Below are 12,805 nucleotides of genomic sequence, written 5' to 3' on the forward strand. Positions count from 1 at the left end.
CAGGCCTCAGACTACAGCCTACCCTTGGTTTAATTGCCATGATCGCTGAATGATGCACGTGTTGACAGAAAAAATAGCCCACCATTCACCCAGTTAACTTCTGATGGTCAGATGAAAAGAATAAAAGCCAGCAAGGTGGGTGCACTTGTCTGAAATGGCTAGCAGTGTGCAGATGAGCCAGAATGCAATCCAAGTCTCTATACTCCCAGATGAAACATCTCCCCACCACTTTATTTCAGTGTCAAAGTCTGTGCTGGAGCCAGAGAGGGCTGTGTCCCATAACTTGTGAACTCATTTCTCTGACTTCTCAGCTGAGAGAAAACAACAGCTCAGCTGAGGTTACAGAAGCTTCTCAGGACAGGAAGTTTTGACAGCACTGTGTTAGTCAAGAGTGAGGTTATTTTATCCTGGTTGTTCCCGGAATGCACTGGACAAACTAACAAGTACTCTTCAAATGTTAAAATAATTTAATGATCCTCTTAACTCCATCTGAATGTATGTTTGTTTTTTGGATTTGTTTTTAGAGGAACAAAAGAACCTGTTCCTTACTCTGTGGCAAGAAGGACGAGTAGGAGGAACGCCCATGTGAGGAAGCGTCTCCAGGCTAGAGGTACGGTGAGGACAAGGGCAAGGGCCTGGAGTGAGGAGCAGGTGGTGGACAGGGACACCTACCTGGTAGGACTTACAGGTGGATAACAAGGTTAAGCAGACACAGCAGGGTTGTGTCTTCAAAACCCTAAGTTCAGTTTGAAGAAGTTAGACTTGGGAGTGAAGAACTGGCAGTTTTGAGCAGGGCTGTGACACAGACATGTATTCTTACAGATGACTTGATGGGTAGTACGTGTGAGGAGTGGAAGAGAGAATGGAGTCGGGGAGACCAGTTAGGAAACCACGTGCGGTTCTGCTAGGGGATGTTTTAAGTGCTTCACCACTTCACCTTTCAACCATTCACAATGAGATCCTGGAAGTCAGGGTCACAAAGCCTCTCCCTGCTGCTGCTGCCCTACCTCTGGACTCTTACCCTTTGCCTCACCATCCAAAATGCCTCACCAAGGGAGCCAATCCCACGGCAAGGCTGGGGTCTTCCTGATCCAGTGCAGCTTTCAGCTACTGGACCTGAAACTCCACAGGAGGGCCTTAATTCTTACCAAAGAATCTCCAGGCTTTTCCGAAACTCTTTGGCTTGATGGACTAGGCTGACACCATGGGGAACCATCAGTCATGGGGACAGTGGAGAACCTGAGAGATTGTGAGGAAACCATGAGTGGGTCAGTAGCCCATCAGGGACCTGGACTATTCAGCTCCCAGAGGACAAGGTAAGACAGTGGGTCAGGAAAAGCAATCACAATCACAGAAGGGTGGCACCGTGGCAGAGCGTTTCCTTTCTCTCGGATGGAATCCTGCACATCTCTGCCCTTCTGCTAGAAGTGCCTAACAGGTACCACTCGTGCTTTCAGTGACTCTGCCTTCTCTGTCCTAGTTCATGGCAAAATGCCTTGGACCCTCACTTTGCTCTTTCTCCACTTACGACAGGGTCTCCTTAAGAGCTGTCACCAACCGACCAATCAGCCACGAAAGCATGGCTTCCCTCATTCCAACAGGACAACCCAGGGGCATCCGTCTCCTCAGATTGACAGGCTCATTCTTGATTATGTCCAGTTATGTGCACTGTTGCCCTTTACCCATCCATTCTCCCTATCACAGGCCAACTGTCAGGCTTAAGCACCTTGCAGAACTGGAGCCAGTGTCTCATCACTTCATCTATGTTCGCTCGTCATCTGATTTGACAGAGAGAACCCGTTGTCATTTAAGCTACACTTGTACCTTCCTACAAGTACACTTGTACACTTGTACCTGCCTTGTTCCAAATTAAAGGTCTTTCTAGTAGGACAGAAGAGTTGGAGGGAATGCCAGTGATACTTCCAACATTAAACAGAAAACAAAACTAAGACTCAGACATAAATACTTCACAATTTCTTAGGCTTTTAGGCACCTCACTCTTTCCAATGAACAATTCAAGCAATGTCCTTCCCTCTGCTGCTTCATCCATCCATACATAGATCCCTTCTGTCCAAAACCCAGCATTCTTTAAGAACTGCTCATTTCACCTAACACCCATCCCGAGGAACCTGCCTAGCAACCCAGATCTTTCCAGGAAGCTTATCTGTTGGGTTGCGGGTAACAATGACAGCTCAAGACTTGGGCTCTCCTGCATGCTCGGGCAGCTTGTCAGGACCACAGCTCCACACGCTGCTCCTCATTGCTGCCTCTGATCGGTCCGGCGAGGGGCACACTGATAAAATGAGCTCCTTCTCAGATGCTATTGGCCTTGAAACTGCAGACAAATCATGCCCCTCTCTGCATATACAGAATGAATGGTACATACTGCATTTTGGTATTGAATTTAGAAAACTTCTTATGCCCTAATACCATAAGAACTTATTCATTTTTAAGTTCCTGTCAACCAAGATGCATCACACATATGCACACATTTTGGAACATGTGTAAATGTTACACATTGGATACATACATTGCAGTTTTGCCCTATTCTCTGAAGTCATTTCCTCCTTCCTTTTATATTTTTCCTTCCAGTTTCCACCTGACTTTGGTCTTTAGCCTCGATGGACATGTCCCTTGTCTCTGTTACTGTCATCTCTCCTCCCTAGGAGCCCTCTTGGATAGTTCAGCTCAGACAATCTCTGCTGGTATAGTCAATGATGTACAAGATGACAGAGGTGGTGATGGCATTTAGCAGATGTAAGAGGAAGAGGCTGTACTTGACTGTGGCAGACAGGATCTGGGAGCTCTGTGCTATAAATGACAATGGTACAGCCACTCCGGCTGAGTGGTGCAGACAGCCCTCAGAGGACCAGCCCAGTTAGGGGTCAGCATCCAGAACTGTGTGTCAGATTGTCAGTCACTAGCACAGGACAAGTTACAAATTTGCCAAATTACTTAACGGGCAAGGCTTAAGGAAGGGAGAAGCAAGTAGACCGCAAAGACTAGAGAACTGGTAAACTGGTGAGCTGTGGTTTCGACAGCCTGAAGCATGGGAGAGAGACCCCTCCACTTGCCTTGCACAGTCCTGAATCTGTGGCCTGTCGCACTGATGGCTGTGGTGGCTATTTTCATCTTGAAGCCCAGCTGTTCCTTTGCCAGTCTTGTCACAACATTTGGCCATGTTTGGAAGATGACTCATGGCCTTCTGCAAAGGCCAAACCACTTCAGTATTCTGTTCCATTAGCGCTTGCTCCCTGGCCCATTGGGTATCTTGGACCAAGATGTACGATTAAGACCACAGGCAATTTGAGAAGGGAGGAACCCCAGCCAAGACGTTTGGCAGAGAACAGATGAGAGGCCTACAGGACAAAGGTTGGGAGATTAAAAACCTAACTGCCAAAGTTTGACTTAATCTAAAAAAGCCTGTGGATTAGATAGCACCATTCCTTCTGCGAGCAAGCATGACTACAATGTTTGCAACTCTCTGCTTTGATACAGGCTGGGGCCTCAGAGGGGAGAGTGGGAGGGAAGGGGAAAACAGCTCTACAGACACCCGGAAGAATGAAAATGTACCTTTAGGATTCAGATTATTTGAGCCAGGCACCAGTGGCTCACGCCTGTAAACCTAGCCACAAGTGAGGCTGAGATCGGGAGAATTGAGGTTCGAGGCCAGCCTGGGCAAATAGTTTCTGAGACCCCCATCTCCAAAATAACCAGAGCAAAATGCCCTGGAGCTGTGGCTCAAGCAGTAGAGTGCCTGCTTTGCAAATGCAAAGCCTGGAGTTCAAACCCCAGTTCCACCAAAAAAAAAAAAAAAGACAATATGGGGTTGGTGGAGTGGTTCAAGTGGTAGAGTGCCTGCCTGGCAGGTGCAAGACCCCGAGTTCAAGCCCTAGTACTGCAAAAAAAAAAAAAAGCATGTTTTGCCAGGCTCTGGTTGTACTCCTAACTACTCAGGAGGCAGAGATCAGGAAGATCGTGGTTTGAAGCCAGCCTGGACAAATAGTTCACGAGACCCTATCTTGAAAAAACCAATCACAAAAAAGGACAAGTGGAGTGGTGTAGGCCCTGAGTCCAGTCCTACAAAAAAAAAAAAAGGATATGATTTGATGAAAGGAGTCTCATCTATTCATAATTACTATTAAAGTATATACACCACACAGACCAACTTATGCCCTAAATAATTGTGGTTTTATTTTTTTTCACAAAATACAAAGATTTGCACTACTTTATAGTAGTGTTCTAACACAGAAAATCTCAAGGAATTCGTGAGGATGGTGATTTATACAATGTTGATTTTATCATTCTCAAAATTAATATAAAAGAAACGGCAAAGTGTGCTGGACCTGTGGAGCAAGCAGTTTGTTACTCAGGACTTGTGTTTACTTTAAAATGGCACAAAGTACACAAATGCTTCAAAATTGAAATGGAAATGCTGAAAGGTGTTTATTGTCCCTTCAAATAAAACATCATGAGAAACCAAAATAAAGAATACCAAACTATATTTGAATTGTTGATAAATCGTAGGAACACTGAAAATTATCTAGTCTCACAGTTGTAAATAAAACAAAGTTTCTTCGGCTTCTGGAATAAGTTAGAAAGTGTGTTCTCAAAATGTTAAGTGTATTGTGAAAGACTTGGAAAATCTTTGACAACTATTATATATTGTATTATCAGAAAAAACGTGTATGTTACTACAACTATTGCAAAACTGGTTTCAAGTGGTATTTTTTTTAAAAAATAAAATCAATGCCTAATATTGCCAAAAAAAATTTCCTAACTTATCCTAGTTATAAGAGTATTATTCTCAGGAAAATTCCATAAGAAAAAGTAGATGTAATCACACCAGGAACAAACCAAGCAAGAAACAAGAAACGAGACCATTGTATTTACATCTATATTTTTAGATTTTTAGATTTCATTGACCAAGAATTAGCAAAGGACTGTGACGTATACTTAATTAGAGAAAGTATTACACAGATACAAAAAAAAAAAAAAAACAGTGCTAACTACTTTTCAGCCAGAGGAGGTACTTTACATTTTTCAGAGTTAGAAACATTTCTCAGTTTTTGGTCTTGTTTTTAGGGCCTGATATCAAACCTGCCTGCTGCTCAGGGTGAGTGAGTGCAAACACTTTCATGGCAAGGAAACCAATCTTCAGGAGCCACCCAAAACATCTTCCGGTCAAGGTATGAGGTCGCATCAGAGCGAGTGGAGGCTGCTGAGAGTCTGGGCTGGAAAGAGGAGGGCTCAGGTCCTTGAGTGTTTGCCTGGGGAACACCTGACAATCCATTAGCTGGTGAAGCCAAAGAACAGAACTCTGACACAATCCTGCCACAGGCCAGAGCCCCCACCCCGGCTCATCACAGAGCTCTGTTTTCCACCCCCACTGCTGTCACTGCGTGGAAAAAGAACCTGTGGGGTTCACACTCCTCTGACACATCTCCAGCAGACACCTTACAAAACTCAGCGCTCCAGGGCAGCCTGGGCTACATCGTGAGACCCTGGCTCGACAAACAACAAATAGAAAAAGAAAGGCTTATTGCTAACCCGGGTGAAGAAAGAGACTACAACTGTTTCCTAATAAAGCCATAAGTAGCTTCGCTTCGTATTGCAAGCACGTATAATTAAATGCTGAATGGCTTCCTGTTGCCTCTTCATCACCTGTGGTTTGTCTGATCTTCAACTCACTGAAATGATTTTTTTTTTTCAATGACAGAGCGTCTTTGTAAACTATTAAACAGGCCACAAAAGACTGAGACGCTGACAGCTGGCTGGGGAGGTCACTGAGGTTGACACAGAGGGCACTGGCAGGAGGGAGGGAGGTGCCAATGAAGCCTCTGGGTTTAGGAGGAACAGAAGGACAGGCTGGAAGGATTCAGGGATGGAGGGCGAGCCCTTCCAGGTCTCAGCAGCCTCGGTGTCTCCTCCAACTCCAGGTCCTGCAGGCTTTTCTCGTTCCCCCACGCAGCATGCAGCACGTCACAGGTGTTTTGCATCAGAATTGGCTCTCAGTGTCTGTAGCACGAGCCAGCTGTGGCGAAGGTTGGAGGTGTGTGCATCCCAAGGTCTGCACACCTGCAGGGCCTCCCTGCTGTGAGGCCAGGCCTGCAGAGAGCGATGGCCATTCTTCTGATCAAAGGGTGCTTCAGCTTCTTATGGAATCCAAGACACATCAAATGCGTGAGTGTCTATTAAATTCTACGGTGATGTCAATAAATCCTGTGCCTTTTGATTTCATGCAACAGCCTAAACCATCCAAAGCCAACCAAGTTGCACATTTACATATGGAGTTAAGAACAACCTAAAAACAGACAATTATTCAAATATTTATTTTAACAGGTCTTTTGGAACATCTTTATTTCCCTTAAAAAGGAAATGCAAGACATACGAGCATTACAACACTTTCCTCCCCACATCCATGACATGTTATTGTTAAACGCATAACAAACTCGACCACAGTAGAGCTGCCTCCTCACGCCCAGGCGTCTCAGAGGAAGTATACGACTTAAAAACTGACACTTTAGCAAAAAACTTTATTTGAGTCAAACTTGGGAAAGAATTTGATTCCAATACCAAAGAACTAGATGGTAATGAAAACGAGACCTTTTTCCATCAAATATCAAAGTCACTGCTAGAGAAGGCAACACCACCATTATTTCTCAAACTTGTCTACGAAACAACAAAACACCAGCTGGAATCAAGACCAGTGTCACAAATACATAACTTCATTTTGAGTTTTATTTTTTGGTGGCACTGGGGTTTGAACTCAGGGCCCTGCACTTGCTAGGCAGGTGGTCCACCACTCAAGCCATGCCCCCACTGCTCCATTTGGAGTTTTAAATAAATGCAAGCAATCTTTAGAAAGATTTTAGACATGAGAGTGCAAATTCTATAAACGCCAACTTGTACTCTTTAAATCCTTACAGAAAAAATATTTGATGCAGGGTCCACGGTCAGCTTGCTACTGGCCATTTTCCACTCCTTTTTCAGTTGCATGAGAACTCTTGTTTTTTTTTGTCTTCTAGAACGCTACACATGTACATTGTCACTAATCTTTCCTAGAAAAATAGAATTGCTTAAAAATGTATACCAATTTGCTTTCATTTTCTATAAATATTTTAATAGAGTTATATATCAGAATGTCTAATAGAATCATTTAGGTTAATACATGTAGCCAAAATATTTAATATTTAAAATACCTAGCAAAAGTGTGTCGCTTAGTACGTGAAAAGTTGGTTGTTCAGTAAATGATATGTTCTGTGTCTGTATTTTAGGTTGAGAGATACAACAGAGAGCAAAGGCCCAGCTCCTGTGCAGATCTGACTGAGCATGTCAGTCTGTGGGGCATTCGGCCCCATTCCTACTGTGTGGAGAACTGCAGAGCCTTTTTGGGGACTGAGTTCTAGACACGAGTTAGCTGTCACTCTGCCACTATAGTAAAGGATGGCCGACTCGAGACGTGGCAAGCCTGAGTGTGAAGTGTGGATACTTTAAACGCACTTGCTTGGTGAGCAGCAGTGCTAGCCAAAGAAAGGCAGTGGCAGTGATGTAAGGCCAGGCTTCTGAGTGCGACATTACTGTTGAGATTGCTCCCTGGAGGCCCCCTAGCATAACCTTGTGCTGTCATCATTTTGAGGGTGGGTCTAAAATGTGTGTTCGGAACTGTAACACTATCCAAAGAGCCAAAAATATTAATTTCAAAGTTCCTTTCTTTCTAAAGGAATTAATTTCCAAAATAGGTTTATAATATTAATAAGAAGTCTCTTTTCTTGCAAAAGAGCAAGAACAAGTGAAAATCACTTGCCTTCTGACATCCCCACACTCTGGACAGCCAGGACACACAGACACTAGGATGAGGGCGACAACAAATTTAGTAACCCAGTGTCAGTGCAGCATCAGCTGCTTTGAAACAAATTCCGGACTTTTACATTACTTTGTCCTTCAAAAATAAATGCACATGGTACAAACCAATTGCCTTCATTTTATCACTTAGTTGACCAAAATTTCAATTCTGTCTTTAAACATTCTAGAACTCATCAGTTTTAGAATTGTCTAATTTCACTGGACAATGGAATTAAATAACTAAACGTCCTGATTACATTCAGCTCACCTTCTTTCACTATCTTAACACAAATGGCAAAATCGAGTCAAACGACCTTCAAAACTGAGAAACATGAACGGATTAGATGTTTTGGTGTGAGTTCAATTAAGTTCAAGTATTTACCACTAATTGAATTAAATTTCTTTCCTCCCCCCCTTAGGTAAGCACAATCTTAAAGTCAAGTACTCGAGAAAAATAAATAAAGGCAATACTAGCTAAATATATAATTCTGTATCTGGATCTTGTGAACCAAATAAAAGTGTGCAGCACACACACACACACACACACACACAAGAGACAGGAATTGCTTGAGCCATCAGAATGCTTGGCTCAAATTGTCTGAGGCCCTTCCTGCTCTTTAAGATAAATAGAAACTCACAGCTCTCGAAATGCTGACTGTAAGTTTAAACAGGAACACCACTTCTTCTGTACTTTGGTTTCACCAAGAAGAGGCCTGTTTTAGGAGCATGACAGATCACCTGCGTTGACACTGGTGCTGATGACAGCAGGCTCTGAACTTGGGGGATTCCACAAACAGAAATATGACTTTCACAGGAGTGCAGGGAAGCAGAAGGAACAATGGTGTTAAAGCTTTTCTTAGTGACCCCTCCCATCTGTCCAAGTAGTCACCTCCCCACAGGCATTCTAGAAGAAATTCAGACCTTACAAAGGTCCTGAAGATCTCTCTGAAGCCTTACTATGAGATACAAAAGCGATCATTTGAGAAAGTGCTAAAAAGGATAAAGTGCCCCTGAAAAAAATCTTAAAATGCAGGAAGTATTTTCAACCACTGAATGAAATAGGCTCAAAATGAGTAAAATACGTCGTTGTTAATGGATGCTGGCAGGTCGCAAAGGAGAACTGTGTCCCTCCCAATGGCCCAGGAAAGAGAACACGTCAACAATTCAGTGCTGCCACGAGGATGGAGTGCCGTGCCACAAAGCAGGGAGCAATTTATAGATCTGAAAGCAGTGGCCATCCTTTCGGTAGTGTGGGTGGCACGCTGAGGGCAGGCAACACAGGCCAAGAGACAACTGTGAAGAGTCGCTGCTGTGTTACAATTTTATTGAAACCTTTAGGTTTCATCCATGCTTAGGATGCAAAAGGAGAAAAGAAATCTTGGGATGGAAACCAAGTTTTAGTTTCTCTTTTCTAAAGGTAAAAAACAAATGACAACACAACCCCAAAGAACAGTTATAATTCATAAAGAACGTGCCAAGGGTTGAGCCTGTTGTAGAGGTGAAGATGGGACCAGTGAAGGTGGCTTCTCTAAACACAGGTGCTTGACAGCGTGCCCTTAGTCAGCCTTTCCATTCTGAAGACTGGTTTTGGCTTTCTCTTGTCTGACGAGAGAGATTACTTTGATGCACCCTTTTGAAATTTTTATCATCCACGTGACGTTCATCACGTCCAGAACAATGCACGAACAGATCCAGGAGCACTGGATCAGAAATCCAAGCCTCTTGTAGGGTTCTGTGCCGTACACAGAGTATACAAAGATGTACAGGGGAGGTATCGCAGCAATCCGCACCACAAAGAACACCACGGTCATGAGGAGGCCATTGATGATGTTAGCTCTGGAAAGCTTGGGGTACTTCAGGGCTTCAAAGAACCACCTGGAAAGAGAATCAAAGAAACCTCACATTTTTCTTCAGCTCTGGGAATCAACCATCTCAATTTTATTCTTTAGTTTATAAAAGTCAAGGAATAGCCCGACTTTACAAGATGTATACGTCTGTAATCCTAGCTCCTCAAGAGGCAGAGATCAGGAGGATCACAGTTAGAAGCCAGTCTGGGTAACTGCTGGCTGAGTTCATGAGACCCTATCTCAAAAAAAATCTATCACAAAAAAGGGCTGATGGAGTGTGGAGGTCCTGAGTTCAAGCCTCAGAACCACAAAAAAAAAAAAAAAGATTTAAAGCCCACAGAACACTGAAAAAGAGAAAAGTTGGAGAAGTCACAGAGTCCACTTCCAGAACTCACTACCTTCAGTAATCAAGATGTGTGGTACAGAACAGAAAGTTTCAGACACAGACTCGTACAGGAAGACTCACCTGATATTTTTTACTTTTTAATTTGGTTTTTTGGTGGTACTGGGGTTTTGAACTCAGGGCCTCATGCTTGCTAGGCAGACTAGGCAGATGCTCTACCACTGCAGCCACAACTCCAGCTTGACTAATTTTTGACAAAGGCATAAAGGTAATTTAATGAGAAAATAATGACTTTTTAAAAAACTGAATAAAACTGTATATTCATCTGGACAAAAATGAACATAAGCAGAGGCCTTCTTACACAGAAACTAACTCAAAATGAATTGTGACCTAACATGCAAAATGCAGACTGGAAGACCTCCAGATGAGTGGGAACACCTGTGTCTGTCAGCTTTGGTGATGTTTTCAGACTGATGCAATGGGTGCCATTCACGGAAGAAAGCACTGATGAGCTGTCCAAAGAACAGCTTGCTCTGAGAGTCGCCGCTCGACAGAGGGGAAGGCTGACAGTCACAGCACACATCCCAGCAGTCACACTGCTCGCCACTGTCCCACCTGGCTAGAAACTCACAAACACACTTTGCTCATACAGAAGCACAGCATGAGGAGATGGGGAAAGAGATGGCCTATGGTGACAGCGATCCTTGGGTTCAGGCCTTGCCAGAAAATGGACTTGGAAGAGAAATGGAGGAAGGTAGAGCAAGGGAGGGAAGAAGCCCTGCTGGGAGAGCCCCTGGGTCACAGCAGGGCTCACAAGGCATCATGAAAGCAGCAGGAGCCACTGGGAGGTCTCCCAGGAGGTGCCCGCCATCTTCACTGTACCAGGTAACACTGTGGCCGAGAGAAGATGGGAGCAGGACAGATGCCCAGAGCAAGGATCAGAACTTTTCCAACAGATTGAAGTCGCAGCTTCTGGATGCCAGGTGTTCTCTGTCACCACCACTCAAGCCTTAGGTGGTTGGATGAACGCCCTCCCACGAGCTCGGCTGTGCCTCAGTAAAAAGGAGCAAAGATGGCAGCAGGTGTGGCCCACAGCCAAAGCTCACTGACCCTGTCTCTCGTAGCACTGTCCACAAAGCTCTCTGCAACAGTGAAAACGCTGCACATCCTGCCCAGCTCAGGAGCCACAAGCCACATGGGCCACGGAACACGTGAAGTGTCCAAAGTGAGAGTGAGAAACTGATTTTAAATTCGTATTTAACTTTAATCAGTTTACAGGTAGTCACATGGGGTGAGCATGCTGAATTACAAAAATCTTAAATCCGAAATCCTCCAAAACTTTTTGAGTATCAACGTGAAACTGATCCCACAGTAGAAAATTCCACATGTGACTTCACGTGGCAGGTCACAGTCAAAATGCAGGGTGAACTGAAAAAACAAAGTTAAAGGATAGAGTAACTTTTTCACCAAATTGGGAAATAAAAGAAGAAAGGGAGAACAACCCACAGGTAAAAGTAAGGATACAAACCTGATTCTGAGTAGCAAGAAACCAGGCTGGGCACATGGAGCACATCCCAGACAACTTCAAAGGGCAGAGAGAAAAGAGCACAAAGGACGAGGCTTTCAGTAAGAGCTCAGCAGAGATGCTCTGGAAGCACTGTGAGGGGAAGCCCAGCAGAGGGTATATCCACAAGTAGGGAAGTCACACAGAAAGCTCTGAAGTGACCAAACTGAGGAGGTCCTCGAGGCGTAAACTGGGTCACAGATGTGTAAAGAAAGGGACAGAAAAAGCATCAGCAGACCTTGACGAGAGTGATAAAAGACAACAACCCTCCCTCCTTCTCAACCTGGAGGGTTGGGCTACACTTCCAGGATTGCTTTCAAAGGCTAGAGTAGAGAAATGAAAAAAGCTCTCCCAGGAGGAGGCACCTGGCAAATGCCACCGTAAGGGAGTGATCTCAATGGCTGTCCAGTCCTCCTGATAAGAAGAGTCGTTGGCCTCTCGGATTCTCTCCTGATCCTGTAAGTTGTATCTATTTATGAGAAAATCATCAAACAAACTCACACTGGGGGACATCCTGAGAGAAAACTGGTAGGTGCTCTTTCACGAGAAGTCAAGGTCAAGGAAAACAAGGGAAGAGGAAGCAGTAGTTACAGACCGGAGTCTCTGGACACACGTCCCCAGTGTGGGGGACATGAGTAGATAGAGGAGGCACCCTGGATTGGGTTTCGGAACAGGAAGAAGATACTAATGGGAAATCAATGAAGCCAAGGCTGGAGTTTGCTTAAGGAGTGTGTGTTGGAGGTGGTTTCCTGGTCTTGACAAGTGTTCTGTGGTAAAACAAGATGACACAAAAGAGGAAATGGGGTGAGGGGTATATGAGAGCTCAGGACAATAGGTACAACTTTTCTATAAATCTAAAATAAACATGACAGTGATAAATCTGAAAAGGAAATTAAGAAAATGCTTGTATTAACTATGGCATCAAAAAGGATAAGAGGGACTTGAGGTGTGGCTCGAGGCAGAGCACTCACAGAGCAGGAGCAAGGCCCTGAGTTCAAACCCCAGTACCACCAAAAACAAAAAGAAACACCCAAAAGGATAAGATACTCAGGAATAAACTTAACTGAATAGGTAAAAGACTTGTGCAGTGAAAACGACAAAACATTGCTAAAAGAACTCAAAGGCAAAAAAATACATGGTCAAGGATTATAAGAAGTAGAGTTATTCAAAAATGTTCACACCACCCAAAGCAATCTGCACGTTCAA

At 44.1% G+C, this 12,805-nt stretch overlaps 1 protein-coding gene across 5 annotated transcripts in view; it reads right to left on the reverse strand.

Moving 5' to 3' along the window:
* Positions 1-4,169: 4,169 nt before the first annotated feature.
* Tlcd4 (TLC domain containing 4) overlaps positions 4,170-12,805 on the reverse strand; it is an 84,193-nt gene continuing 75,557 nt past the window's right edge. For all 5 annotated transcript variants that reach the window (XM_074050948.1, XM_074050947.1, XM_020163943.2 and 2 more), the window contains exon 7: positions 4,170-9,720. In XM_074050948.1, coding sequence (XP_073907049.1) covers positions 9,402-9,720 — 319 coding nt within the window. In that variant the 3' untranslated portion in view covers positions 4,170-9,401. The remainder of the gene's footprint in view (positions 9,721-12,805) is intronic.

Source organism: Castor canadensis, chromosome 12 (assembly GCF_047511655.1).
Source record: "Castor canadensis chromosome 12, mCasCan1.hap1v2, whole genome shotgun sequence".
Classification (NCBI taxonomy): domain Eukaryota; kingdom Metazoa; phylum Chordata; class Mammalia; order Rodentia; family Castoridae; genus Castor; species Castor canadensis.